This window comes from Lolium perenne, chromosome 3 (genome assembly GCF_019359855.2).
Source record: "Lolium perenne isolate Kyuss_39 chromosome 3, Kyuss_2.0, whole genome shotgun sequence".
In the NCBI taxonomy this organism is placed as follows: Eukaryota; Viridiplantae; Streptophyta; class Magnoliopsida; order Poales; family Poaceae; genus Lolium; species Lolium perenne.
Genome location: NC_067246.2, coordinates 135,777,049 through 135,804,607, shown reverse-complemented (window position 1 = coordinate 135,804,607; position 27,559 = coordinate 135,777,049). Strand labels below are relative to the sequence as shown.

The following is a 27,559-nucleotide window of genomic DNA, read 5'->3' as shown; positions in this document are numbered from 1 at the left end:
GTATATAGTGAGGTACGAATGATTGTACCACACCCCGAATGATTTACCACAACGCTCCTAGTATTAATGGGCTCGTTAGTCTAACTTGAAATCCGGAATATTTCTTGAATGATATTTCATTTTGATTCTTGAACTATATGTGTAGAATTTGAAATCTTGTGACTTTGTAGATACTAGCACAAATGCCCGTGCGTTGCTACGGGTTCTCCAATCTTAATTGTGGCAACACTTTTTTACTTCATGTTAATCCAATTTAGCGCTAAACAACTCTTTCACTGTCCAAGCTTTTGGACAAAAACTTCAACATTACCCCAAATTTTAGTCCCAATCAACTGAACCACTTTTTAATCTTTAAATGTCAACTTTGGGAGGGACGGAGTATTTGATTAATCTCTTGTAATTAAGTAACCCAATCCATATAATACAATAGCACACACAAATAATAGTAATAATAATTCATATAAAATATAAAAAGTTCATAAATAGAACCATTAATACTTAAAATATTTTTTTATTTTAATTTATTATTACTCACGATCTTTTAATTTTTCTTTTTCTAAATCTTTCAAACTCTGTTTTTTAAAATATACTTCTATTTAATTTAATCTATCATGTATCTCTTTTTTCTCACATTGTATAGCCCACTAACGGATGATTCATTTCTATAAGCAGCCAGTGTTAGCAACAAAGAAACAGCTAGCGATCCTTTTATCAGGTAGCAGCTATAGCAATTAGCAGCAATTTTGGCGAGCAGCTGACAGAGGTGTACACATATTGCAATCAGCAAGCAGAGCGCAGCTAGCAATCAGCTTCAGCAAAACAATCAGGGCACCAGAATAAATCTAGACCAAGATGACGACCCAACACACATGGGCTCTGGACTACCGTACGGGATCGACCTACTCCAGCACTCTCGTGCCGCCTTATTCACCTCCATCACTGCCACCTGCTGATGCACATATGAGTCGGGCTGCTAATTCAGTCACCAGCGCACTACAACATCTTGTTGGTCAGAGGAATTTCGCGGTGCACGCTGCGCGGGATCCACATCCTGGCGTGTCCGGTGTCCCTCCAGCAGCGGCCCTTCTTCCTGGGGAGCCCTTGGTTTCGGGGCACCAGGACGCTCGCCCTGCTCGCCCCCATCCAGGTAAGGGTTGGGCAGCCCGCCTACATGGAACTGGCTCGACGGGACAAAGTAAATCGTGCGACGAGCGGTGCCGTCTTTGCCAGACTATCAAAGATCGGATGCTGGATCCCGGTCTGGTTTGGTGACGCGCTCGCCGGATGCGCAGCAGCGTCCTCGCCCTGCCAAGGAGATGTGAAGTCTATCCGCCACCACCCCCCTGGCCTGCCCTTTTCTGAGCCCCGACGGCTCCCAATCGAGCCGGACTCCTCCGCCAGCCTGTTTTTCCTATCATCAGGCGGAAAGGCAGAGGATTTTCAATCGATTTCGTGGGGAGGCTCGGAGCGTGACGGATTATGGCCGAGTACGGGAGCGGGGGCAGAGACGATTGCACGCGACGACACTGTCGGGCGGCGGCTACCCTCGAGATTGAAGCGTGCGGGGGAGGTGGATTGGGTGTGCGAAGGAGACGGCAGGGGAGAGGGGAGGTCCTGGAGGGTTTCCGTGAGGAGAAGGGATATGACTGAAACTGAACCGGTATAATGGCATTGTGCAGTATTATGTGGATTGGTGGGAGTGTAAAACGGTCCAACAAAAAGTTGGACGAAAATTTTGGCAGAAACCTTAGCTCCTTTATTATTAGGTATATATAGATTTTTATTTGTTGTATATCCGTGCAAAAATGTTTTCGGAATTTTGTACAACGTGCATACATTCCCCAAAGTACACGGCCTCGCTCTCTAGTCTCTGCTCTGCCGATGTACTTAGCCGTTAACCTCCCGAAAGCCCCCAAACCCAATCGGAATTTCAAACCCTGCCGGTGGGTTGCATTGCCGACGGCGGCACCAACGCGGCCGCGCCGCAGGCCCCCCCCCCCCCCCCCCCCCCTCACCCCGAGGCAGCTTACGCGGCGGCGCTGCCACGATCCCAGCCGGCGTCGACTCGACGGTCCAAGATTCCAGGCTCTTCTCCACATCGAGACCCCAAGCCCTAACCCCAAATCTTGCAATTCCCCCTCCACCTCAAGCTCCCCCCTCACCCCCAAACCTCGCAGATGGCGCCGGGGGTGCCGAAGCAGCTCGCGGTGCGTCTCCCCGAGAACGAGGAGGTTGCGCGTCTCCTCCTGGAGAAGCACCGCTCGATGCTGGAAAAGGGCCTCACGGACAACCTGAGCCTCACGCTCTCCGCCGCCTACCGCAACGTTTGCGGCGCCAAGGAGCACATCCGGACCCTCAAGGATCTGCTAAAGATCAAGTACACATCTTTCCCTACCTCTCTGCTGTTTCTTTGATTTTCGTTCTTGGGGGTAAGGTCGCATCAAGGCTAGGGTTTTGGCCGATTTAGCTTTGCTTTGGGTGGAAACGTCGCGCTTTTATTACATAAGTAGACGCATGGATCGCTTTGTAATTTTTGTGTGCAGATCTCCCCTACGGTTTGCTGGTAAAGTAAATAAATAATTGTGTGCAGATAGTTTGGCTGCGTTCAACATCAAAAATTTAAATTTGGTTTGGTGAAAACTATTTAACCAGAGAGATTTGAGGCGTGGTGAACTTACCTGATCATCCATGAGCTCACCATGACATCAATCTTGGTTTCCATATGTTATTGCACTCTGTTGCAAAGCAATGGATTGCTGCAATATGTGTGAAAAAACTGATACTCATAAAAACAGATGAAAGAAAACATATAACCAGAGCAAACCAGAAATGCCCTACAATCTGATGCACTCTCTTCCCCTGTCCTGTCAAAAACTTCACTGCAACCAGTAAAAAACTTCATGTGGGCATCCACAGAAGTCTGGAGCTTTTGATATCTGCAATTCAGGTCAAGTGTCCATCCAGTGACATGGAAAGATCATACTTCCTCCATCCCAAAATATAAGGCATATAAAAGTTCAGTCAAAAGTCAAAAATCTTCCAAGTTTGGCCAAGTTTATACAAAAAAATATGAACATCTAGAATACTAAATCAAAATATCAATAGAGTCACCACAAAGTATATTTTCTCAATATGTCTACTCAATATTATAGATGTTGATATTTTTCCGTTAATATTTGGTCAAACATAGTAGGCTTTGACTTTTGACGAAACTTATACGCCTATTTGGAATGGCAGAAGTAATGTTAATGGGATCAGATATATCAGTTGAGAGGGTAGTGGTATGGCAAATGACCATTACGGGCTTATGGCATAACAGTTCTCCTGAATCTAAGATATGGTCCTCTGTGTGTTAGGTCATATATACTACTCCCTTCGATCCATAATAGTGTCGGTGGTTAAGTGTATTAGGTCATATATACTACTCCCCGATGATCCATAATAAGTGTCGTGGTTTAGTACAATTTTATATTAAAAGTTATACTAAATCACCAACACTTATCATGGACTGGAGGGAGTAGATAAGTTGGATGTTATCTAGCTGGATAGGTTAATATATACACTACACTGCACTCTGGGTTGCAGTTCAAATTTCTATTTGCTTATAAGTAGTCAATCAGACAACTTCTGTAACAATATGACTTTAGTTTGGGTTCATGTGGATAGTTTGCACCTTGCTTTGTGAGTTGAATTGAGAGGTGCGCATGCATGGATTTTTCACTACTACGTCTCTGTTTGTGCTGTGGATTGATTTCGTAAAATTTACGCTATCTTATTTAATTTAATCACAACCTTCTTACTCTTTTCTACCTATAAAGTTTACCATTGCAAAGTTCACCTTTTTTATTGATTTCAGAATTTGCAAAAATTATGCATCTCGTTCCTCTGTTCCTCATTTATAACCTTTCTTATTGTTTTCAGGGGTGTTGGGCGTTGGGTCATCCGTCTCGTCAAAGAGTCCTTTCCAGAGTCCACTCCAGATTTATCCCCTCCAAAAATTAAAGCGAAGAGTAAAAAGGGTAACTATTTTTATGCTTGACTTCTTCTTTTCTTTTTTACAGCATTTTTTATCTCAGGGATGGACAACGGATTTCGTCTATTCAATCTTACAGATCACTGTTTGTTTCTGCAGGGAAGAAAATAAAAAGATCAGAGCATAGTCCTGATTTTGTTTGCAGCAGTTCTGCTAATATGGCATCCCAAGAACTGATACAGTTGATGAGTCAAGAGCAGATCAGTTGCAGTTCTGAAGTTCAAAACACCGTATGGCCTACCTTTGACTGACATTGTTTGTGCAGTTTCCAATTTTTTTTGTAATGACAAGGATACCATTGAATGTATACAAAGGAAATGCCAGGTTCTTTTAGATGCTTAGATATTAAAAAGAATTCAATTGTTTTATTTCCTTATCATATTCTGTTGATGAAAATTTTCAGCTCTATGTTCAGTCTCAAATCATACTATTTCAATTTCCTGCCTTCTGGTTTAACATAAAAATAAGCGGTTTAATATTTAGGCTTAAACTTTTAAGCAGAGTAAGAGTCTACTAACTTGGCTTTTTGTGCAAACTTTTAAGCGTTTGATATATCATCTATCACTCACATACCCCAATCAGATTTTGGTGCCTCGCCAATCACGTACCGTTTAATAATGTGACACGACTTGGAGAGACCTTAACTTCACTTCAGTACTTTAGTCCCTTTTGTCCAGCTATTTTTTGGACTCCATTTAAGTTTCTCCAAACTATTAAGCTTCGTCAACTCTCTATCTACTTTATTGTTAATGTAGCAATATCCACTCATTAAAATATGTGATTGCAGCGTTACTTGTACTTTCAGTTTACCCTTTACTAATAGTTGATTATCTTTCACCTGCTTACTAGTTTTAGATGCAAACCTGAATTATGATCTACGTTCTAGTTTCTGTTTTCTCATCATGCTAGGTGCTGGAGTGTTTATTGCTAATTCATTGTTCTCTTGTTCTACTAGAGTAACTCCTCTGAAAATATCATTCTCAGCGATTCAGATTCTGATGAACCATATAAAGGGAACAATCCTTTGATAGGTACTGATTGTTCATTCTGCATAAATTCTCAAACAGCCTTTGTCTATGTTTTTTCTGCTGTTCTAGAATTAATCCTGACTACTCTACTGTTTGTTCTGAAAATTTTATTGAAAAGAGGGATCATCAAAACGGAAAGCACACAGTTCTGGTTCCCTTGATAATCATTATGCCGTCAATTCAGATCATGTATATAGCTAAACAAAAGTAATATAACTCTATTAATTTCTATCTTTTTGTAGGCAATGGACGGACTTCTAATTTCGGAGCGTCAGATTGTTCAGTTTCTATTCCACCTCTTTCATCTCAAGGAACATCTGAGCTGCAACCTTCTAGCACACCTGTAAAATTAACTTTTTTTTTTTTGGAGAAAACTCTGTATTGTACATTGTTTATTCTTAAATGAGATCTTATTGCTTTATTTCTTTTCCAGTACCAGGGTTCTGCTGAATTCAGTGGTCTAGACAAGGATACGGATGGTCTGAGCAATTCTATACTAGCTATGCCTCCTCGTCTATGCAACGAAAAATTTCTCGAAGCTTATGAAGTGGTGTTGGTATTGGATGACCGTGAAACTTTCGGGTTCGTATGAATATATCCTACTCACTCAAGAATTATTGTATCTTATTCTGCAGTTATATCTGAACATTAAGTGGGATTATAAGCTTGTCTTACCGTGTATGCTACTCAAAATTGTATGGCCTTTGCTGCACATTATCTGAATTTATTCAAACACATACAACATTAAAGGTTAATTTACACAATAACTATAGCTACCTTGATGCAAGTTTTTAAGTTTTGAATGATGTGATTGCCCTCTGTTTTTTCGGGGTGCTCTAATATGCTAATTTGAGCATTTGCAGCATCCACCTTTGTTCTTTCTTAAATGAGTTGCAAGATGAGCAATGTCATTCTGTTCTTTAGATCTAACTTTTGTTTCTATTGAAAGAAGATAATAGTTATCACATGCTTTCTGCTGGTATTTTCCCGAATTTGATGACAATTTGACTTCATAGTTTCTTAGTTGCATTTTGTTTCTATCCTTCAAGTTTTATGTGTCATATTTTATATACATATTCAGTTTATAATTCAAGAAAATAAATTTATTACTTCCAAGGAATTGAACCGGTGCCTTTTTCTCTAGAAGTACTTCCATTTTTATTGCAGGACTACATATTGGCTTCCTAGTTTTCATGAATAGTTATTATAAGCTACTATGTGGCTTGGCTACACATGGAATTGCATACCTGATTTTGCATGCATTGCCATTTGCTTGTAGCTTATCCACCCACCACACTGATTATATCGTCTTCTGTTTAATTGCATTTATGGATTTAGTTCTCATGATTGTTACATTTTTGTGTAGGTACCATGGCATGAGAGTTGTTAGTAACATCCATTCAAAGTTTCGTGTACCTGTTGAGGTTGGTCAGATTCAGACTTACATGGACTTGCCTTACTAACAGTCTTCTCACTCCTAGCATTCAGATCATTGTTCTAGTTTGGGCATTATCTTTGACTGTTTGTACACATCTCAGATCATTAAATGCTGCTGCTACATATGATTGACACTGCATCAGCATGACTCTAAAGTATAAATCGAATCCATGATGATGTGATTTGACATATTACATTATGCTGCTCTGCCAATTAGATAACTCTCGAAAAGATTAGCGTACTCTTTTGTTATATGAGCAGGAACAGGGCATCTGATTTGCAAAATGTAAAGCACCAAACTGATTCTTCTTCTATCCCATAGCTAATGCACAAATGCTATTTGGATGGGTGGCCCATATGCTGAATTCGAATTGCATGTAAATTACTATGAGCACAGAGTTGGCAGAGTTGATTATTCAAACATATCATCACTTGGGCAGTTTCTCTGCTGAAATGAAGAATATATGATTTCCAGCAACTTTGGCCATTTTTGCCAGACTTGATTAGACCTTTTATTTACAAGTTCATCATATTTCAGAAATTTATTACAATGGAAAGTGGGAAACTTGTGTTAAGAGTAGCACTTTGCAGATCATGTGATTATGTGAAATTGTGAATGCACCAAATGACATTTCATTTGTGAGGATAGGGATATCTGATATATTCCGGTACTGCCTGCAGTGTTTGATTACCTGTGTTCAATGGAATATCACATGTCGAATTATTGCCTCCTATCAAATTGGACACAATCTCCATCTTGTCAGATTGTGCTTATGTACTTTACACGTTCATAATCTGTTGGGTAGTACAACTGTACAATTTTAATGAATATGCTCTCTTTGTCTTAACATAAAAAAGTTGATGAGACATGAACCTTTTCTTCCTTGATAGAATTTATGCATAGTTTGAACTATTTGTGTTGTCTGCCAACGAATGTGGTGTTGATCGTTCTGTTTGAATCATGTCATCCAGATAAAACGCTTGCCTGTTGGAGATGGTATTTGGATTGCTCGTCATAGAAGATCTCGCGCAGAGTATGTTCTTGATTTTATTGTTGAAAGGAAAGGTGTCACAGACTTAGTTAGCTCAATTAGAGACAGCAGGTACAAAGATCAGAAATTAAGGCTAAAGGTACCTTCTGAACTAATGTTGACTTTCGTTATATATCTTTTACTTTCAAGCTAACTTCCTATGCTCTGATATTTTCAATTTGTGTCTGTTGAAGCAATAGGAATCCTGCAATGCCTAGCACAATCTTTTTATGCTTAAATCATTAGTTTGTCTGATAGCAGAGTCGTGGAGGCTTCTATAATACGACTCATGGTTGAATACTTGAATGTAACTTGCGGTGGATGTTGAAGTACCTGCAGAGTCTAATGTTTGTTTTATATGCTCTTTTATCCTATCCTACAGTTGACATCGAATTGTGTTAAGAAATGCTGAATAAGACAAGGAGTGTTTTACTTCAAGAAGTTGTGTCTAGCCGTAGGAGTAATAAATTGTGTGTCCATATGCTTTACCAATAGAATGTCGCTAGAGTCTAGCCGTAGGAGTAATAAATTTCATAAAGTACACATATTTCAGAGTATTTAAAAAAGTTCTTGTTTCACATAACTGTACATACTATGCCGTAATGTTTCAGTAAACCTCACATCCATATCATATCAATTCATGTTGTAGTTCTGTGAAATGCAAACTAAGATGTGTAGTTTTCTGATAGTTATACTAAAACATCTGTAGCTCATGAAATTTACTTTCGTTTACTTCTACTTGTTTTTATTCTGAATTGAGTGGCATAATTAAGCAAACCCTCTTGGGCAATGAGATGATGAAGGGCATGGGTAAAAAACATGAGCTTTAGCCCCTGATTTTTCCCCCCAGGAATTGTGTTCTTTGTTCATGTTTATAGTTTCACAGGAAGAGAACTTCGTGGGTTAGTAACTTTCGGTAGCAGATTTTATCTATTTAGCAACAATATCGAATGATGCTTCCGTTTCTTGTACCTTGCAGAAATGTGGGCTAAGGAAGCTGATATATCTGGTTGAAGGTGATCCAAACGCTTCACATGCATCAGAGAGCGTCAAAACAGCGTATGCATACTACTCATATCACCGTTAGAAGCTGCCACTGATTAGTGATCATGTTATATCCCTGCATAGACCTTGTCTTGTTTAACATTTTACTGCTTCCCACCTTGATAATGTGATACATCTAGAATGGCCAGTTGTTGAATTTGATATCTATGGTAATCAGTTGTATACCCTTTTGACTGTTACATGCCTTTAATTTGCAGGTGCTTGACCACTGAGATTCTTGAAGGATTTGATGTTCAGAGAACCACTGGGTATCCTGATACTGAGAAGACATACGGCCACCTCACACTTTCGATCATTGATTACTATAGCATGCATTTCTCAAGCAGAGCAAACACTTCTCGAGTTTGCTTAACCTATGACGAGTTTGTCAAGAAGTGCTCTGACCCCAAGAAGCTAACTGTGAGCGACATATTCGCCCTTCAACTCATGCAGGTAATTGAAAAAAAAAAAACATCACCTTCACCATGGCGATACTGCGATTTCATTTCATGGAGTTTTTGCTGCACAAGAGTCATTCCATCAATTTATTGTGCAATGCAGGTACCGCAGGTGACGGAAGAAACTGCGCTCGCTGTAACAGAGCTCTACCCAACTCTTTTATCGCTTGCTCGGGCATACTCCATGCTTGTCAGTCCCTCTTCACCCTTTCAGTTTTAGTCTGCTGTGCTTGCCAATCAAATTAATGATGTGCTGCGTCTATCATTAAATGTCATGTGAACTAAATCTTATTCATGTAAATGTTTATCAGGATGGCAATACCCGTGAACAAGAGCAGATGTTGAACAAGAAGAGCAAGATGGTAAACACAGGGGCCAGCAGAAATATCTTCAAGCTTGTCTGGAGTGAAGGGTGAAATCTTCCTAACTGCCTGGTTCCTGGCTTAACATGTTCCTTCAACCGGCCTTCTGTCACCATCTCGATGATTTTGGCGCCACCTCTTGTGATGAAGCTCCATCGGTTCTTGGAGACAACGTCGCAGAACCTTCCTGTTCTGAAGGCAGAAAAGCAGGGTCCCTTTTATTGCGCCAAGGCCCAAGTGCCCTGGTGCCATGCACCAGGGTGTGTAATCACCTGAAAACCTCCCAAACAGGTGGTTGCTTTGCTCTGTTGTATTGTATAGTCTTGTAGAATTGCAGGCCGTGCAGTGAGGTGGCTCTGTGTTTCATATGAAGTTATCATGTAGTACTTAGCTGCTTGGACTACGCCTTCTCTCATGTTATTTCGAACCTGTTTGTACTTTTCGACTGAATGACAAGTTAATTTGAAGAGCTGGGGTAATCCCATCTGCTTTTGTAATCCGTTTCTGTTGGCTGAGGCCTAGGTTTTGAAACTCTTGGACATGCTTTTGCGTGATGTTCCAGACCTGCTTTGCCAGGTTTAGTTGATTATCAATGGAACTGGGGATGGGAGATCCTTGTTGATCTAAAAAGAAAATACATGTCATATTAGTTGTCGCAAATTTGCGATAATCCTATGTTCGCTGTTAATTTTTGGGGTCTAAGAGCATCTCCAGCCGCGTCCCCAAAGGTTTTTGGGACGTGCTGGACATTTTTTTCGTTCCCAACCGCGTGCCAAAAATGCCTCCTTCCGTTCAGCGCAGCTCAATATGGTGTCCGGTGCCCCGAGCCCGTCCCCGGTCTACAGGGGACGCTCCGGGCACACCGAACAGAGCGAGAAGTGAGACGGGCTCCCACCTATCGGCGACCACATCCAGAACGGTTCCCTCCCGCGCCTCCCACCCTTTCGCCGCCGCTCGATTTGCCGGCCGTCTCGACGACAAATCTCTTCTGAGTCGGGCACTGTCGTGGCGGATGGCTCCCTCGCCGGCCTTTTCGCCGGCCTTTTCGCCGCCGTCGCCGCTTCGCTAACGTGTCCCAGAACGCGTCGGCAAATCTGCCCCACCTCCGCGCACAGAAGGTGTTCGACGCCTTCTCAGGTAGGCACGATAGGTCGCTGTTCGTCACCTCCTCTGCCGCGGCTGAATTTTAACAATTTATTTTGCTTCAGACATGGATAGGGACGATGAGATGATTGTCCAACTGTTGGAGGAATAGCAAGCCTTCAGACGACGACATTTTGGAGCATTTGTCGATCATCGTGTCTCTCCAGAACATGCCTGACGCCGAGGCGGAGAAGCGGAAGAGGCCACACCGCAGAGGTTCAAAGGCGGGAAGAAAGAAGTCGAATCCCCGACAGAGGATGGAGGGTCATACTATGCTGCACAACGACTACTTCGCAGATGACACAACACATGCCGATAATTTTTGGCGCCGGTATAGGATGAGCTAGGGTTTGTTCATGAATATCCTCCACGACGTTTGAGAGTTTGACCCCTACTTCAAGCTTAAGCACGACGTTGTAGGCATTGCCGGGTTCTCGTCGATTCAGAAGTGCACCGCCGCCATGAGGATGCTTGCATACGGAGCACCTGCCGATACACAGGATGACTACCTTCGCATGAGTGAGTCTACTATCATTGAGTGCATGTACAAGTACAAGTTTTGCCGAGCTGTGGTGGGAAAGTTTGATAAATACTACTTGAGAGGGTCAACTGAATAAGAGACTGCAAAGATCATGGCACAAAGTGATGCGAGACGATTCCCTAGGATGCTTGGAAGCATCAATTACATGCACTGGTCATGAAAGAACTGCCCGTTTGCTTGGCAAGATATATACAAATGACGTCATGGATATTGCAGTGTAGTGCTTGAAGCTGTGGCAGATTATGATATATGGATTTGGCATTCTTTCTTTGGCATGGCGGGATCACACAATGACATCAACGTGTTGCAGCGGTCTCCTGTGTTCAACAAACTAGTGGAAGGCCATGCTCCACCATGAAACTATGAGATCAATGGCCACCAATATATACCAAAGGCTATTATCTAGCCGATGGTATATATCCAAAATGGGTGACTTGTGGTGACCCTGCATACCACTGCATGTTGTAGTATGTCAGTCGTTGACATAACATTCACGAAGTACCATTCCGCAAACATTACATCCCTCAGAGTAGTACAACAGAACATAGCAGGTCCATAACTCATTCATTTATTATTACAAGCATAATGTACATATCATCTTGGAGCTCCTCTTGGGTCCTAAGAGGGATACTCCTAGGTTCGAGGCGAACCCATCTTAGCTTACAATATAAAAGTCTTACTGGGTGATACATTTATTTCCTCGAGCAGTTAAGTACTAAGAGTTCGTACTGCTCGGATACTACTACTACTTGGTTGGTCTAAACTTGATCTCCTCCGGAACCCTCCCCGGTTCCGTAGACTATAAGGTAGTCTACACCTTCGACACCTCCAGAGAGGTCTGGTTCTTCATAGCCGATGATGTCGGCTCCTTCAGGGTTGTCGTTGTCATCCTCCAGATGGTTCAGACAATCTAAGCAGGGGATTTAAGAGTGGTATGAGTACGAGCGTACTCAACAAGTTCATTATAGAAAAGAGGTGTTTAATGCACTAGCTACGATATTAGACCAGAAAGTCTAATACCCACTACTAGGAAAAGCCTTATTGCCGGCGCACCAAAAACGGCTATTGCCGACGCACCAGAGCCCGCCGGTGGGAACAGGCCGGTGGTAATGAGTTACCGCCGGCGCACCAGCAGGTGCGCCAGCAGTAACATGAATTATCCCCGGCGAACCAGGCCAGGTGCGCCGGCGGTATGATTTTTCAATTTTTTTAAAAAAGGCCGATCTAGATCTAGATCTAGATCTAGCTCGGGTTCGTCCTCGAAAACCATGAAAGTGAGCATGTCGTTGTTGCGTCGAGGTAGGAGTAGGAGGAGGTGTAGGAGGCCGGAGGTGGAGGAGGAGGTGACCGGAGGTGGAGGAGGAGGTGAGGTGACCGGAGGTGGAGGAGGAGGAGGAGGAGGATGTCACCGAAGGGTGGATGTCACCGGAGTAGGAGGAGGAGGAGGAGTATGTCACCGGAGGGAGGATGTCACCGGAGTAGGAGGATGTCACCGGAGGAGGAGGCCCGAGGTTGAGGAAGAGGAGTCCCGAGGTTGAGGTAGCCGGAGGAGGCCCGAGGTTGAGGTCGCCGGAGGAGGTCGTTGTCGTCATCGTCGGAGGAGCCCATCAGGGAGGAGAAGAGGAGGAGGAGGAGGAGGAGGAGAAGTGGAAGAGGAGGAGGAGGAGGCTAGTCTGCGCCTATATAGTAGAGGTTACTGCCGGCGCACCTAGTATGGTGGTGCGCCGGGGGTACTTTTTAATTTTTTTCATCAAAATCTAAAACCTGAAAAAAGTCCTGTTTCTGTTTTCCAATTGACGAATCCATTTTTTGTCCAAACGGCCGTAGGCGGTTGAATTCGAATAGGAAATTTCGAGTAGATCGATTTTGATATAATAAATTTTTTCATCCGAGGTCGTATGCAACCAGAAATCCCGTTTTACCGAAACATGACGCCATTTTGCATAATACATCGAAATTCAAATTTTCAAAATTTCACTAAAACTAGATCACATATTACATGGACATTTCAAAGGATTTTATTTTTCGAATTTTATCCCCGGCGCACTAATTTTTTTTGTGCGCCGGCAGTATAGGTTCTTCGCCGGCGCGGCCGAATTTGGCTCGCAGGCGGTACTTTGCCACCGGCGCGCGTCATGATGGTGCGCCGACACTATTCCCGTGCAGCTGTAGCCCTTTTCCTAGTAGTGACCAATGCAGGTTTTGATAAACATTTCTTCAAGAGGTTGCTTTTATTTCGAAGAACTATGTCCGTCAGCCTTCACCGGTTCACTAGAACTTCATGGAGTTCCTTTCCGGCAGCGTTCGCAGTTCCAAATCCCGGAACAGAGAGTGACAGATCACGATTCATTACACTCTGCAGAGGTGTGTTGCTTTACCCATAAGAGATCTTAACCTTGGTGCCAATCGGGCAGCTTTCCCGTCCACACTTCCTTCGGTGTGAGGCCCGGTATAAGGTCATAGCCAATCATATTCCTTCGCTACCTCGCACACCCACCCTTTGTTGCATACCCCGATCCTGGGTCCTCGCCAGTCCCGTTATACCAATTAAGGATGGACCCTGGCCACGACAACAGTTCTGGGCTCATACCATAAACTCCTTCGCCGGTAGCTGCAATCCATCATAGACCGCAATACCGTGGGGAACTTTAGGCTTCCCCAGCCTACCGCTTGCTCTTCGGGCGACAAGTGTACTACGGACAAAGCCGTGGGGAACTTTAGGCTTCCCCAGCCTACCGCTTGCCCCGACAGATGACAAGTGTCTACGGTAAAGCGCGTCCGTTGATGTACAAGAGGTGGAAATACGATTGACTATTCTGTCCCATTCCGAGATCTTATGGTTAATGATGACCCACAAGTATAGGGGATCGCAACGGTCTTCGAGGGAAGTAAAACCCAATTTATTGATTCGACACAAGGGAGACAAAGAACACTTGGAAGCCTTAACGGCGGAGTTGTCAATTCAGCTGCACACTGGAAACAGACTTGCTCGCAAGAGTTTATCGATAGTAACAGTTTTATAGTAGTAGCGATAGTGAAATAATAGCAGCGAGTAACGAGAGACAGCGGTAGTGATTTTAGTAAACAGCAGGATTAAAATACGTAGGCACGGGGACGGATGACGGGCGTTGCATGGATGAGAGAAACTCATGTAACAATCATAGCAGGGCATTTGCAGATAATAATAAAACGGTGTCCAAGTACAAAGCAATCAATAGGCATGTGTTCCATATATAGTCGTGCGTGCTCGCAATGAGAAACTTGCACAACATCTTTTGTCCTACCAGCCGGTGGCAGCCGGGCCTCAAGGGAAACTACTGGATATTAAGGTACTCCTTTTAATAGAGTACCGGAGCAAAGCATTAACACTCCGTGAACACATGTGATCCTCACATCGCTACCATTCCCTCCGGTTGTCCCGATTTCTGTCACTTCGGGGCCATCGGTTCCGGACAGCGACATGTGTATACAACTTGCAGGTAAGATCAATAAACAATGAATATCATGATGAAACAATAACATGTTCAGATCTGAGATCATGTCACTCGGGCCCTAGTGACAAGCATTAAGCATAACAAGTTGCAACAATATCATCAAAGTACCAATTACGGACACTAGGCACTATGCCCTAACAATCTTATGCTATTACATGACCAATCTCATCCAATCCCTACCATCCCCTTCGGCCTACAGCGGGGGAATTACTCACACATGGATGGGGGAAACATGGCTGGTTGATGTAGAGGCGTTGGCGGTGATGGCGGCGATGATCTCCTCCAATTCGCCGTCCGGCGGAGTGCCGTAATGGAGACTTCTGGCTCTCGCGACGGAGTTTCGCGATGTGGCGGCGTTACGGAGGGTTTACGGCGACCGACTTCTCCCCGTGCGTTTTTAGGTCGAGGCCGATAAATAGTCCGAAGGAGGGCGTCGGAGGCCGGCCGAGGGGGCCACACCACATGGCCGCGCGGGCCCCCCCTGGGCCGCGCCGCCCTATGGTGTGGGGCCCTCGGGCCTCCACCTTACTTGTCCTTCTGGCTCCGTCAGTATTCTGGGAAAATAGGGCCTTCTGCATAAATTCCGAGGATTTTCCCGAAAGTTGGATTTCTGCACAAAAACGAGACACCAGAACAGTTCTGCTGAAAACAGCGTTAGTCCGTGTTAGTTGCATCCAAAATACACAAATTAGAGGCAAAACAATAGCAAAAGTGTTCGGGAAAGTAGATACGTTTTGGACGTATCAACTCCCCCAAGCTTAGCTTATTGCTTGTCCTCAAGCAATTCAGTTAACAACTGAGCGATAAAAGAACTTTCACGAACACATTTGCTCATATGATGTATATATTCTCATGCTATGGCTAATACTTAAGCAATTCATAATGAGATACATGCAAATAAGATCATCTAACAGCTATGTCAATCATGGAGAGGTACCAACAATTAATAATAAGCATCATGAATCATGTATATAAGCAGGATTGCAATGTTCATAAGAGAGTATGATAAAGTGGTATCTCGCTTGCCTGTATTTGATCGGCAAAACATAAATGCCCGGGCACCTCTGGAGTTCATAGAAAGACTAGAAGTAGTAATTGTCAAAAGATAAATGCATCAAAATTATACCACAATCAATCATATTTTGAGACAAGCATATTATACTAAGAATGACAGTTGTGCTCTCAAGATAGTGCTCAAAGAAATAATGGAGACACAACATAAAAGTAAAAGATTGACCCTTCGCGAGAGGGAAGCGAGGGGATTAACATGCGCTAGAGCTTTTCATTTTTATAAAGACAGGAGTAAAATTATTTTGAGAGGTGTTTGTTGTTGTCAACGAATGGTAATGGATACACCAACTACCTCGCCAACCGGACTTTCAAGAGCGGCTCCCATGAATTATTGCATATTTATTTGGCACTCCTTCCAACCTTTCTTACACAAACCATGGCTAACCGAATCCTTCGGGTGCCTGCCAACAATCTCATACCATGAAGGAGTGCCTTTTTATTTTAGTTTTATTATGATGATGACACTCCCCCCAACCTTTGCTTACACAAGCCATGGCTAACCGAATCCTTCGGGTGCCGTCCAACAATCACAAACCATGGAGGAGTGTCTATTTAAATTAATTAATTCGGGACTGGGAATCCCATTGCCAGCTCTTTTTGCAAAATTATTGGATAAGCGGATGTGCCACTAGTCCATATGAGAGTCCGTCAAAAGTAAATGACAAGGTTGAAAGCTAAACACCACATACTTCCTCATGAGCTATGAAACATAAACACAAATTGAGAAGCATTTTGAAGGTTTTAAAGGTAGCGCATGAGAATTTACTTGGAATGGTTTGAAATGCCATGCATAGGTATTTATGGTGGACACTCTGGAATAACTTGGTTTTCAGTTGTTTGGAAGCACGAGCAGCGTTCCCGCTCAGTACAAGTGGAGGCTAACAATAGACTAGGGAGCGACAAATCAAGAGAGCAGTAACTGTCATAATCATGCTTGCGGCAAAATAAATTAACGAAGGCATAAAAGTGATACAAGAACTCTGAAGCAATATAAATCATCAAGGCTTAATTGACTTTTTGTTCAGTCATATGCATGCGTGAGCATGTGCCAAGTCGATATAAATGAATTATTCAGAGGAGGATACCACAATGCCATACTTACTTATGAATAAAACAATGCAAGCAAACATCCATGACATGCTACTCATATTAATAGATTGGAGCTAAACATGAGAGATCATAAACTACTAGACTTTCTCAAATAACATATACCTCACATGAACAAACTAAGCATGCTCACATGGATGAGTATATGTACAAAAATGAAAACAAATAGAGTTCATACCAGCCTCTCACCACAATCCGATTGTCGTAGATCGTCATTATTGCCTTTTCACTTGTGCAGCTTGGATAATATGAAATGAAAACCACGCTCCAGCCACCGAAGACCATTGAACTCATAATGAACTTTACAAACCAAAGAAGAACAGCAAATATTTTTGGTGTTTTCGAATTTGAGAACAAGAACAAGAGGAAACAAGCAAACAAAGCAAAATCTTTTTGGGTTTTCTTATAGCAAACTAGCAATAGCAAATAAAGCGAAACAAATGCAAGAAACCAAAGCAAACAAATGGTGAAGAGAAACAACAGAAATACTTTTGGTCTTTTCATGTTTTGGGAAAGAAACAAAGCAAGAACAAGAAATAGCAAACTAAAAGAAACACATAACAGCAGGATGACAGAAATCTGCCAAAACCTGACAGCAGTACAGAAATCGATTTTTACAAAAATCTTACGTTGCTCAGCTCGAAAAGTGTTCAACTAATGAAAGTTAGATAACAACCTGGGGAACCTGCACAAAAATTGGCAGCTCAAAATAACGTTCTGGCTGTGCGCACGAATTTTTCTAGTAACAGTCCAGAATCTGTTTTCAGGCAGCACTTCCCCAAATATCATCTTCCTCTCATTAGAAAACCACTCGAACGAACAAAACAAATATGTACAAGTATCCAGCAATCATAATATGCAAAGAATGAGTGATGCCGGTATACCTCCCCCCAAGCTTAGGCTTTTGGCCTACGTGGAGTTCAACCCCAACGAGGATCGTTGTTCCTCGCCGGTGGGTAATTCATGGAGTAGTCATAGTAAAGTTCCTGTGCAGAAGAAAAGCGTGGAGGATCCACATGTCCAACATGTTGATGCGAGGAACTTGCTGCATCGGATGATGAGTCGAGGTGCTCCTCGACCTCCGTGTCGTCTCTTGCATGTTGACCTCCTCTCTCTATGTGTGCATCCAGTGCACCTTCTGTGACCGACCAATCTCCCCTGGAATCAAGGTTAGACAAAACAGGCGCAGGCAATCTTACTAGTTTCTTAGTTTTCTTAGTTATTCTCCAGACTTTCTTATAAAATGTCATCTTGTAAAACAGGTTACCCAAGTTGGAGGAATCAGAAACGAATTCATGTTTAATCATAGAGGCTATGTCAAGTTTTTCTATTGGGAATGGAATATCAAAATGATGAGGTTCTACATTATGAAAAGCTAGTAAACGAGAGGCGATGAGACCTCCACAAATTCCACCTTTCTCACGGTTAGTAGCAAGTCTATAAGCTATCAATGCCCCCAAATTATAAGTCCTACTACTTTGCAGTGCCGCAGCTAGAAAAGCTAAATCCGGGATAGAAAGTTTACCACCAATCTTTTTAGCAAGAACGCATTTAGTAATAAAATAGGCAAAGTAGCGGATAGCCGGGAGCTGAATGCTAGTGATTTTACCACTATCTTCTGAGAAACTCCTTCCATAGCAAATCATCTTGAAGAGGTCTAAGAGTTCTTGCGGCGATCCCCTTATCTTCTCGCATGATCCCCATTGCGGTACTCTAATTGCTACACAAAAATCACTGAATGGCAAGTTGACAGCTTTATTGTAAATTTTATACTGGACCGTGGGGTTAGATCGCGACCAATTGAACTTAAAGTCCTGCACAAAAGACATAGTTAATTTTGCATATTGTCTTGGCTCTCCTTCAACAAAGTCACTCAACCCTGCACGAGAAATTAGACTTTGAACATCTTCAAATATTCCCGCGCCTCTCATGAAATCCGCGCACGGGTAGTAAGAGGGGTATACTCCCTCTTCACGATTGACTCTCATAACTTGTTGGACTTCCAATTCTTGTTGGTTCAATTGATATCTATTCCACTCCATTTTCTGAAATTTTCAACAAACAATATAAAAATTTGATTTGGTGACATATAATCAAGGGGAACTACCATAGGAACTTGCTAGAATACTAATCATGCATCAAAACTAGTTTCTACCACTTAGAACAAGCATGCAAGCTCACTAAACATGTTACCTACAGCAGCAAAATATTCAAGATATACTCAACCAAACAAAATTCTACTTGGATGGGTGGAGGAGTCACATACCAAGGAGCAAATGTGCCAAATTTCAGACAGAAATCTGGGCTGAGCAAAGAGATCGAGAAATCTGGAGCTCTTGAGCAAAAACGCGAGTGAGAGGAACCTGGTGCGAGTTTTTTCGGGAGAGAGAAGATGCTGGGAGAAAGAGATGAAGTAGTGGGGCAAGGAGGGGCCCACACCACAGGGTGGCGCGCCCCCTCCTTGGCCGCGCCGGCCTGTGGTGTGGCACCCTCTGGTGCCCCACAGGTCATCCTCTGGTGCTCCCAGGTGCCTCGTCGAAAAATAGGACCAACGGTATAATTTTTGTGAATTTTTGAAAACTTTGAAAAATGCACATTTCTGGGTATTTAATTTATTATTACTGGCCAGGAAAAATTTTGAAATCTCCAATTAACTAAGGAACTTTGCAAATTAAAAATGCTACAGCAACTAGAGCAAGTGGAGGAAGAAAGAGATGTTGTTTACCTCCTCTATGCAAATAAAAAGTATTCGTTAACAAGGTTGATCAAGTCTTGCCACCAAATAAATTTTACATAGCATAAGAAGAAATAAACCTCAAATCAATCATGTTACCTTGAATTGTATTGATATGGATCCAATCACGAGAGTTTGATATTCTTCTTTAGGCTCATATATAGGACAATCAATAGTTCCCACTTTGATAGTTCTCACATTAGAAATAGTATTAACTCCACATACTTTATCAATCTTCTTGGGAAAATAAACGGTATGCTCCCTATCATCAACATTGAAAGTAACCTTTCCTTTATTGCAATCAATAACAGCCCCTGCGGTGTTAAGAAAAGGTCTCCCAAGAATAATAGACATATTATCATCTTCGAGCATTTCCAACACAACAAAATCAGTTAATATCAATCGGTTAGTAGTAACTTGAACAGGAACATTCTCACATATACCAACAGGAATAGCAGTAGATTTATCAGCCATTTTCAAAGATATATCAGTAGGTATCAACTTATCTAAATAAAGTCTCTTATAAAGAGAAAAAGGCATAACACTAACACCGGCTCCCAAGTCACATAGAGCAGTTTTAACATAATTATTCTTAATAGAACAAGGAATAGTAGGTATACCTGGGTCGCCCAACTTCTTTGGCACTTTGCCATTGAAAGAGTAATTAGCAAAGCATAGTGGAAGTTTCCTCATTGGGGATTTTCCTTTTGTTAGACACAATATCTTTCATATACTTTGAATAAGGAGGCAATTTAATAGCATCAATCAAAGGGATTTGCAAGAATAAAGGTTTCATCCAATCACAAAATTTATTATAGTGTTCTTCTTCCTTTGATTTTAATTTCTTAGCAGGAAAAGGCATTTGCTTTTGCACCCAAGGTTCTCTTTCATTACCATGTTTCTCAGCAATAAAATCTTCTTTAGTGTACTTTTTATTTTTAGCATGCTTTTCAGGTTCTTCTTCAATCTCTTCTTTGTCAGGAGTATCATTCTTATCATTATCTTTATCATGTTCATTACCACTTTCAGTTTCAGCATCGGAAATAGAAATACTATTAGGACCATTAGCAGGTTCAGAGGATTCTACAACATTTTTATGTTTCTTCTTCTTTTTCTTCTTGGAATGAGCACTAGGTTCAATGTGTTGAGAATCTTGTTCAATTCTTTTGGGATGCCCTTCAGGATATAGAGGATCCTGGGTAGAGACACCACCTCTAGTTGTTACTTCATAAGCATGTTTCTCTTTAGAATTATTCCCTAACAAGTCATTTTGCACTTTAGTGAGTTGATCAATTTGAGTTTGAATCATATGAAAATGTTTAACAAGCATCTTAACATCATTGGAGGTTCTCTCTACAATATCATGCAATTCACTAATAGCTCAAGAATTTTCCATTAAATGATTCTCTACTCTCATATTAAAATTTTCTTGCTTAACAATATAATTATCAAACTCATCTAAGCATTGTGCAGGAGGTTTTGAATACAGAATATCTTCCCTAGTAAAGCGTTGAAGGGAGTTTACCTCAATCATGGATGAAGGGGGAATTATCTCACATATATCTTCTATGGGAGGCAGATTCTTCACATCTTCAGATTTAATACCTTTCTCCTTGAGAGACTTCTTGGCTTCCCTCATATCTTCATCATTCAATTTAATTAAACCCCTCTTCTTCAATATTGGCGTTGGAGTTGGTTCAGGCGTAGTCCAATCATCATGATTCCGGCCTATTTTAGCCAATAATTCTTCAGCGTCGTGCGGAGTTCTTTTCTGAAAACACAACCAGCACAACTATCCAGGTATGCCCTAGACTCAATGGTTAGTCCACTATAAAATATATCAAGTAAATCATGCTTTTCCAAATCATGGTCAGGCCGAGCTCTAATAAGAGAGCAAAATCTCGCCCAAGCCTCAGGCAATTTCTCTCCATCTTCCTGGTTAAAATTATAAATTCTCTGCAAAGCTATATGTTGAGCACTAGCAGGAAAGTATTTGCGGAAGAAAACATCAAGCAATTCTTTTGGACTTTTAATAGAATTAGGTGGCAAACTATTATACCAAGTTTTAGCGTCATCCTTTAATGAGAATGGAAAGATTTTAGCAACAAAGTAAGTACGCATCTTGACATCATCAGAAAACAAGCTACTTAGAGTAGATAACTCAATCATGTGTTCAACAGCACTTTCTTTTTCAGTACCACAAAAGGGTGTTTTCTCAACAATAGCTATATGAGATAGATCAAGAGAAAAATCATAATCCTTATCCTTAATGTTTATAGGAGATGTGGCAAATTTAGGATCAGGAGACAGTTTATATCTAACAGCATGTTCTGCAAGCAACTTTTTAATTTTTCTTGCATCAGTAGTAGCATTGCATTTTTCAATAAAATCATCATTAAGCTCCACATAATCTTCATCAGGATCATCACTAAAATAATCAAGTTCAGGTGAATTAACAGGTGTAGTAGCATTAGGAGTTTCAGTATTTTCAATTTGTCTAGACCTAGCAATCGTAGCATCTAGAAAGGATCCCAAAGAACCACTATCATCAAGCACAGCAGAAATATTATCAATATTATGAGAGTTTTCAGATTCAGCAGAAGTACCCGCATGTGAAGCATGCGGCGGTGAAATAAGTTTATCAATCACAGATGGTGAATCAAGTGTAGCGGAAGTATTCAGAATTGTACCTTTTCTTGTAGTGGATGGTAATATGGCGACCTTAGTATCGCGAGGTTTACCCATGATGGAGAATTTGCAGCGAACAATATTAATCCAAGTGAACTTCCAAATAAAGCTATGCTCCCCGGCAACGGCGCCAGAAAATAGTCTTGATGACCCACAAGTATAGGGGATCGCAACAGTCTTCGAGGGAAGTAAAACCCAATTTATTGATTCAACACAAGGGGAGACAAAGAACACTTGGAAGCCTTAACAGCGGAGTTGTCAATTCAGCTGCACCTGGAAACAGACTTGCTCACAAGAGTTTATCAGTAGTAACAGTTTTATAGTAGTAGCAGTAGTGAAATAACAGCGACGAGTAACGAGAGACGGTAGTGATTTTAGTAAACAGCAGGATTAAAATACTGTAGGCACGGGGACGGATGATGGGCGTTGCATGGATGAGAGAAACTCATGTAACAATCATAGCAGTGCATTTGCAGATAATAATAAAACGGTGTCCAAGTACAAAGCAATCAATAGGCATGTGTTCCATATATAGTCGTGCGTGCTCGCAATGAGAAACTTGCACAACATCTTTTGTCCTACCAGCCGGTGGCAGCCGGGCCTCAAGGGAAACTACTGGATATTAAGGTACTCCTTTTAATAGAGTACCGGAGCAAAGCATTAACACTCCGTGAACACATGTGATCCTCACATCGCTACCATTCCCTCCGGTTGTCCCGATTTCTGTCACTTTGGGGCCATCGGTTCCGGACAGCGACATGTGTATACAACTTGCAGGTAAGATCAATAAACAATGAATATCATGATGAAACAATAACATGTTCAGATCTGAGATCATGGCACTCGGGCCCTAGTGACAAGCATTAAGCATAACAAGTTGCAACAATATCATCAAAGTACCAATTACGGACACTAGGCACTATGCCCTAACAATCTTATGCTATTACATGACCAATCTCATCCAATCCCTACCATCCCCTTCGGCCTACAGCGGGGGAATTACTCACACATGGATGGGGGAAACATGGCTGGTTGATGTAGAGGCATTGGCGGTGATGGCGGCGATGATCTCCTCCAATTCCCCGTCCCGGCGGAGTGCCAGAATGGAGACTTCTGGCTCCCGCGACGGAGTTTCGCGATGTGGCGGCGTTACGGAGGGTTTCGGCGACTTCGACTTCTCCCCGTGCGTTTTTAGGTCGAGGCCGATAAATAGTCCGAAGGAGGGCGTCGGAGGCCGGCCGAGGGGGCCACACCACATGGCCGCGCGGGCCCCCCCTGGGCCGCGCCGCCCTATGGTGTGGGGCCCTCGGGCCTCCACCTTACTTGTCCTTCTGGCTCCGTCAGTATTCTGGGAAAATAGGGCCTTCTGCATAAATTCCGAGGATTTTCCCGAAAGTTGGATTTCTGCACAAAAACGAGACACCAGAACAGTTCTGCTGAAAACAGCGTTAGTCCGTGTTAGTTGCATCCAAAATACACAAATTAGAGGCAAAACAATAGCAAAAGTGTTCGGGAAAGTAGATACGTTTTGGACGTATCAGTTAACACGGGTATTACGGCACAAGAATCACTGGACGACATTTGTTGTTTAATCCTAGATGGATATAAACCCTTGCAATGGAACCTCCACCATATCAACACAATCCATGGTTCCATTGCCCACCATATAGTCGTATTCATATTTATGAAAATAGTGGTTTTGCTTTTTATGCAATGGTGACAACATAGTACTTTGCAAGTAATTTGGTAAAAAATACTCAAATGACATGAGCAAGTGATGAACTTGCCTGAACACTGCAAAGTGTTGCAGTTGGATGGTGTGGACTGACCCTTGTCCTCTGTTGCTGAAAAATAGCATCATTGTCCGATAAGGGCAATGGTTAAAGAAGCATTTATGCATGATTCCAGTTTTAGGGTTTGTTCCCCCCTTCCGATGTCTTTATCATTTTATGTGAGAGGTTAATACTAAGAATGACTTAGGGATACTCAATATAGGGTAAAATACAACCTTGAAATGTTGTCAAGGTGTTTTTAAAGTCCAAAAGAATTTATGGACTTATTTTCATTATTGAAAATATAAGGTGTGATTTAAATGATTATTTAAATCATCAAATTTGAACTTATTCTTGTTTATATTCAAAAATCCTATTTCATATTTTATTATGATAGAGCATTTTCTCCTGAGTGGTTTTCATATTTTTAATTATTTTTTTCGAGCTATTTGTCATTTTCTGTGTATTTTCATAGTTTCTGTTTATTTGGAAATGTGAAAAGACAGGTTTGCCCCTGGGCCCACATGTCAGTGTGGCCCAGTGGTTAACCCTAACCCGAGCCACACTTGGGCTCGGTCGGTCGCACCGACCCCTTCTCCTTCACTTGCTCGCAAACCCTAACCCTCGCTCTCGCTCTCGCGACACCCGTGTCGCCGCCGTCTTCGCCGAATTGTTCTGGCCATTTCCGGCCGTCGCCGCCGACGAGATATGGCGCATCTGAACCGCCGTTCAACGGCGCTTCAGATCCACCGCGGCGATTTGTGATGCGCCGCCTGCTCGTCTCGCCCCCTTCGTCTCTGGTCGCCTGGCGTGGAGTGCCGTGGCGATCTCGTCGCCGCCGACGCTCCAGATGCCGTGGCGCCGCCGTCCTGGTCGTGGTGGTGCTGGTGCTGTGGCGCCGCCGTGGCTTGGCCTGGCCTGGCGCTGCCGCGCCCTCGGCGTGTGCCGCCGTGGCCGCCATTGCCGCGCTTGATGCGTGTGGTTGGCACGTCCGTTGGGAACCCCAAGAGGAAGGTGTGATGCGCACAGCGGCAAGTTTCCCTCAGTAAGAAACCAAGGTTTAATCGGACCAGTAGGAGTCAAGAAGCACGTTGAAGGTTGATGGCGGCGGGATGTAGTGCGGCGCAACACCAGGGATTCCGGCGCCAACGTGGAACCTGCACAACACAACCAAAGTACTTTGCCCCAACGAAACAGTGAGGTTGTCAATCTCACCGGCTTGCTGTAACAAAGGATTAACCGTATTGTGTGGAAGATGATTGTTTGCAGAAAATAGTAGAACAAGTATTGCAATAGATTGTATTTCAGTAAAGAGAATTGGACCGGGGTCCACAGTTCACTAGAGGTGTCTCTCCCATAAGACAAGCAGCATGTTGGGTGAACAAATTACAGTTGGGCAATTGACAAATAAAGAGAGCATGACCATGCACATACATATCATGATGAGTATAGTGAGATTTAATTGGGCATTACGACAAAGTACATAGACCGCCATCCAACTGCATCTATGCCTAAAAAGTCCACCTTCAGGTTGTCATCCGAACCCCCTCCAGTATTAAGTTGCAAAGCAACAGACAATTGCATTAAGTATGGTGCGTAATGTAATCAACAACTACATCCTTAGACATAGCATCAATGTTTTATCCCTAGTGGCAACAACACAACACAACCTTAGAACTTTCTATCACTGTCCCAGGTGTCAATGCAGGCATGAACCCACTATCGAGCATAAGTACTCCCTCTTGGAGTTACAAGCATCTACTTGGCCAGAGCATCTACTAGTAATGGAAAGCATGCAAGATCATAAACAACACGTAGATATAACTTTGATAATCAACATAACAAGTATTCTCTATTCATCGGATCCCAACAAACGCAACATATAGAATTACAGATAGATGATCTTGATCATGTTAGGCAGCTCACAAGATCCGACAATGATAGCACAATGGGGAGAAGACAACCATCTAGCTACTGCTATGGACCCATAGTCCAGGGGTAGACTACTCACACATCACACCGGAGGCGACCATGGCGGCGTAGAGTCCTCCGGGAGATGATTCCCCTCTCCGGCAAGGTGCCGGAGGCGATCTCCTGGATCCCCCGAGATGGGATCGGCGTTGGCGGCGTCTCTGGAAGGTTTTCCGTATCGTGGCTCTCGGTACTGGGGGTTTCGTCACGGAGGCTTTAAGTAGGCGGAAGGGCAAGTCAGGAGGGGGCACAGGGGCCCCACACCATAGGCCGGCGCGGCCAGGGGGTGGGCCGCGCCGCCCTAGGGTTTGGGCACCCTGTGGCCCCACTTCGTTTCGTCTTCGGACTTCTGGAAGCTACGTGGAAAAATAGGCCCCTGGGCGTTGATTTCGTCCAATTCCGAGAATATTTCCTTACTAGGATTTCTGAAACCAAAAACAGCAGAAAACAGCAACTGGCACTTCGGCATCTTGTTAATAGGTTAGTTCCAGAAAATGCACGAATATGACATAAAGTGTGCATAAAACTTGTAGATAACATCAAGAATGTGGCAGGGAAGATAAGAAATTCTCGATACGTCGGAGCCGTATCAGCAGCCCCAGGCTGAGTTCTGCGCGGCCCGGGCGGGTAATACGATAACACGTATAATTTTCGGAGTGACATGCCATCATAATCTTGATCATACTATTTGTAAAGCATATGTAGTGAATGCAGCGATCAAAACAATGTATATGACATGAGTAAACAAGTGAATCATAAAGCAAAGACTTTTCATGAATAGCACTTCAAGACAAGCATCAATAAGTCTTGCATAAGAGTTAACTCATAAAGCAATAATTCAAAGTAAAGGTATTGAAGCAACACAAAAGAAGATTAAGTTTCAGCGGTTGCTTTCAACTTGTAACATGTATATCTCATGGATATTGTCAACATAGAGTAATATAATAAGTGCAATAAGCAAGTATGTAGGAATCAATGCACAGTTCACACAAGTGTTTGCTTCTTGAGGTGGAGAGAAATAGGTGAACTGACTCAACATTGAAAGTAAAAGAAAGGTCCTCCGTAGAGGAAAAGCATCGATTGCTATATTTGTGCTAGAGCTTTGATTTTGAAAACATGAAACAATTTTGTCAACGGTAGTAATAAAGCATATGCATCATGTAAATTATATCTTATAAGTTGCAAGCCTCATGCATAGTGTACTAATAGTGCCCGCACCTTGTCCTAATTAGCTTGGACTACCTGGATTATCACCGCAATACATATGCTTTAACCAAGTATCACAAAGGGGTACCTCTATGCCGCCTGTACAAAGGTCTAAGGAGAAAGCTCGCATTTGGATTTCTCGCTTTTGATTATTCTCAACTTAGACATCCATACCGGGACAACATAGACAACAGATAATGGACTCCTCTTTTAATCTTTAAGCATTCAACAACAATTAATTCTTTTCTCATTAGAGATTTGAGGATGTTTGTCCAAAACTGAAACTTCCACCATGGATCATGGCTTTAGTTAGCGGCCCAATGTTCTTCTCTCACAATATGCATGCTCAAACCATTCAACTCAGTGTAGATCGCCCTTACTTCAGACAAGACGAACATGCATAGCAACTCACATGAAATTCAACAATGAAAAGTTGATG

General features: G+C 42.6%; 1 protein-coding gene across 1 annotated transcript; it reads left to right on the top strand.

The window, feature by feature from the left end:
• Positions 1-2,010: 2,010 nt before the first annotated feature.
• Positions 2,011-9,890, top strand: LOC139830131 (crossover junction endonuclease MUS81-like). Its single transcript, XM_071828154.1, has 12 exons — positions 2,011-2,377; positions 3,922-4,019; positions 4,133-4,263; positions 4,989-5,064; positions 5,304-5,404; positions 5,495-5,643; positions 6,428-6,485; positions 7,471-7,629; positions 8,509-8,588; positions 8,792-9,026; positions 9,135-9,221; positions 9,343-9,890. Exons 1-12 carry the CDS (start codon positions 2,178-2,180, stop codon positions 9,445-9,447), a joined length of 1,479 nt encoding a protein of 492 aa, XP_071684255.1. The 5' UTR covers positions 2,011-2,177; the 3' UTR covers positions 9,448-9,890.
• Positions 9,891-27,559: the final 17,669 nt, after the last annotated feature.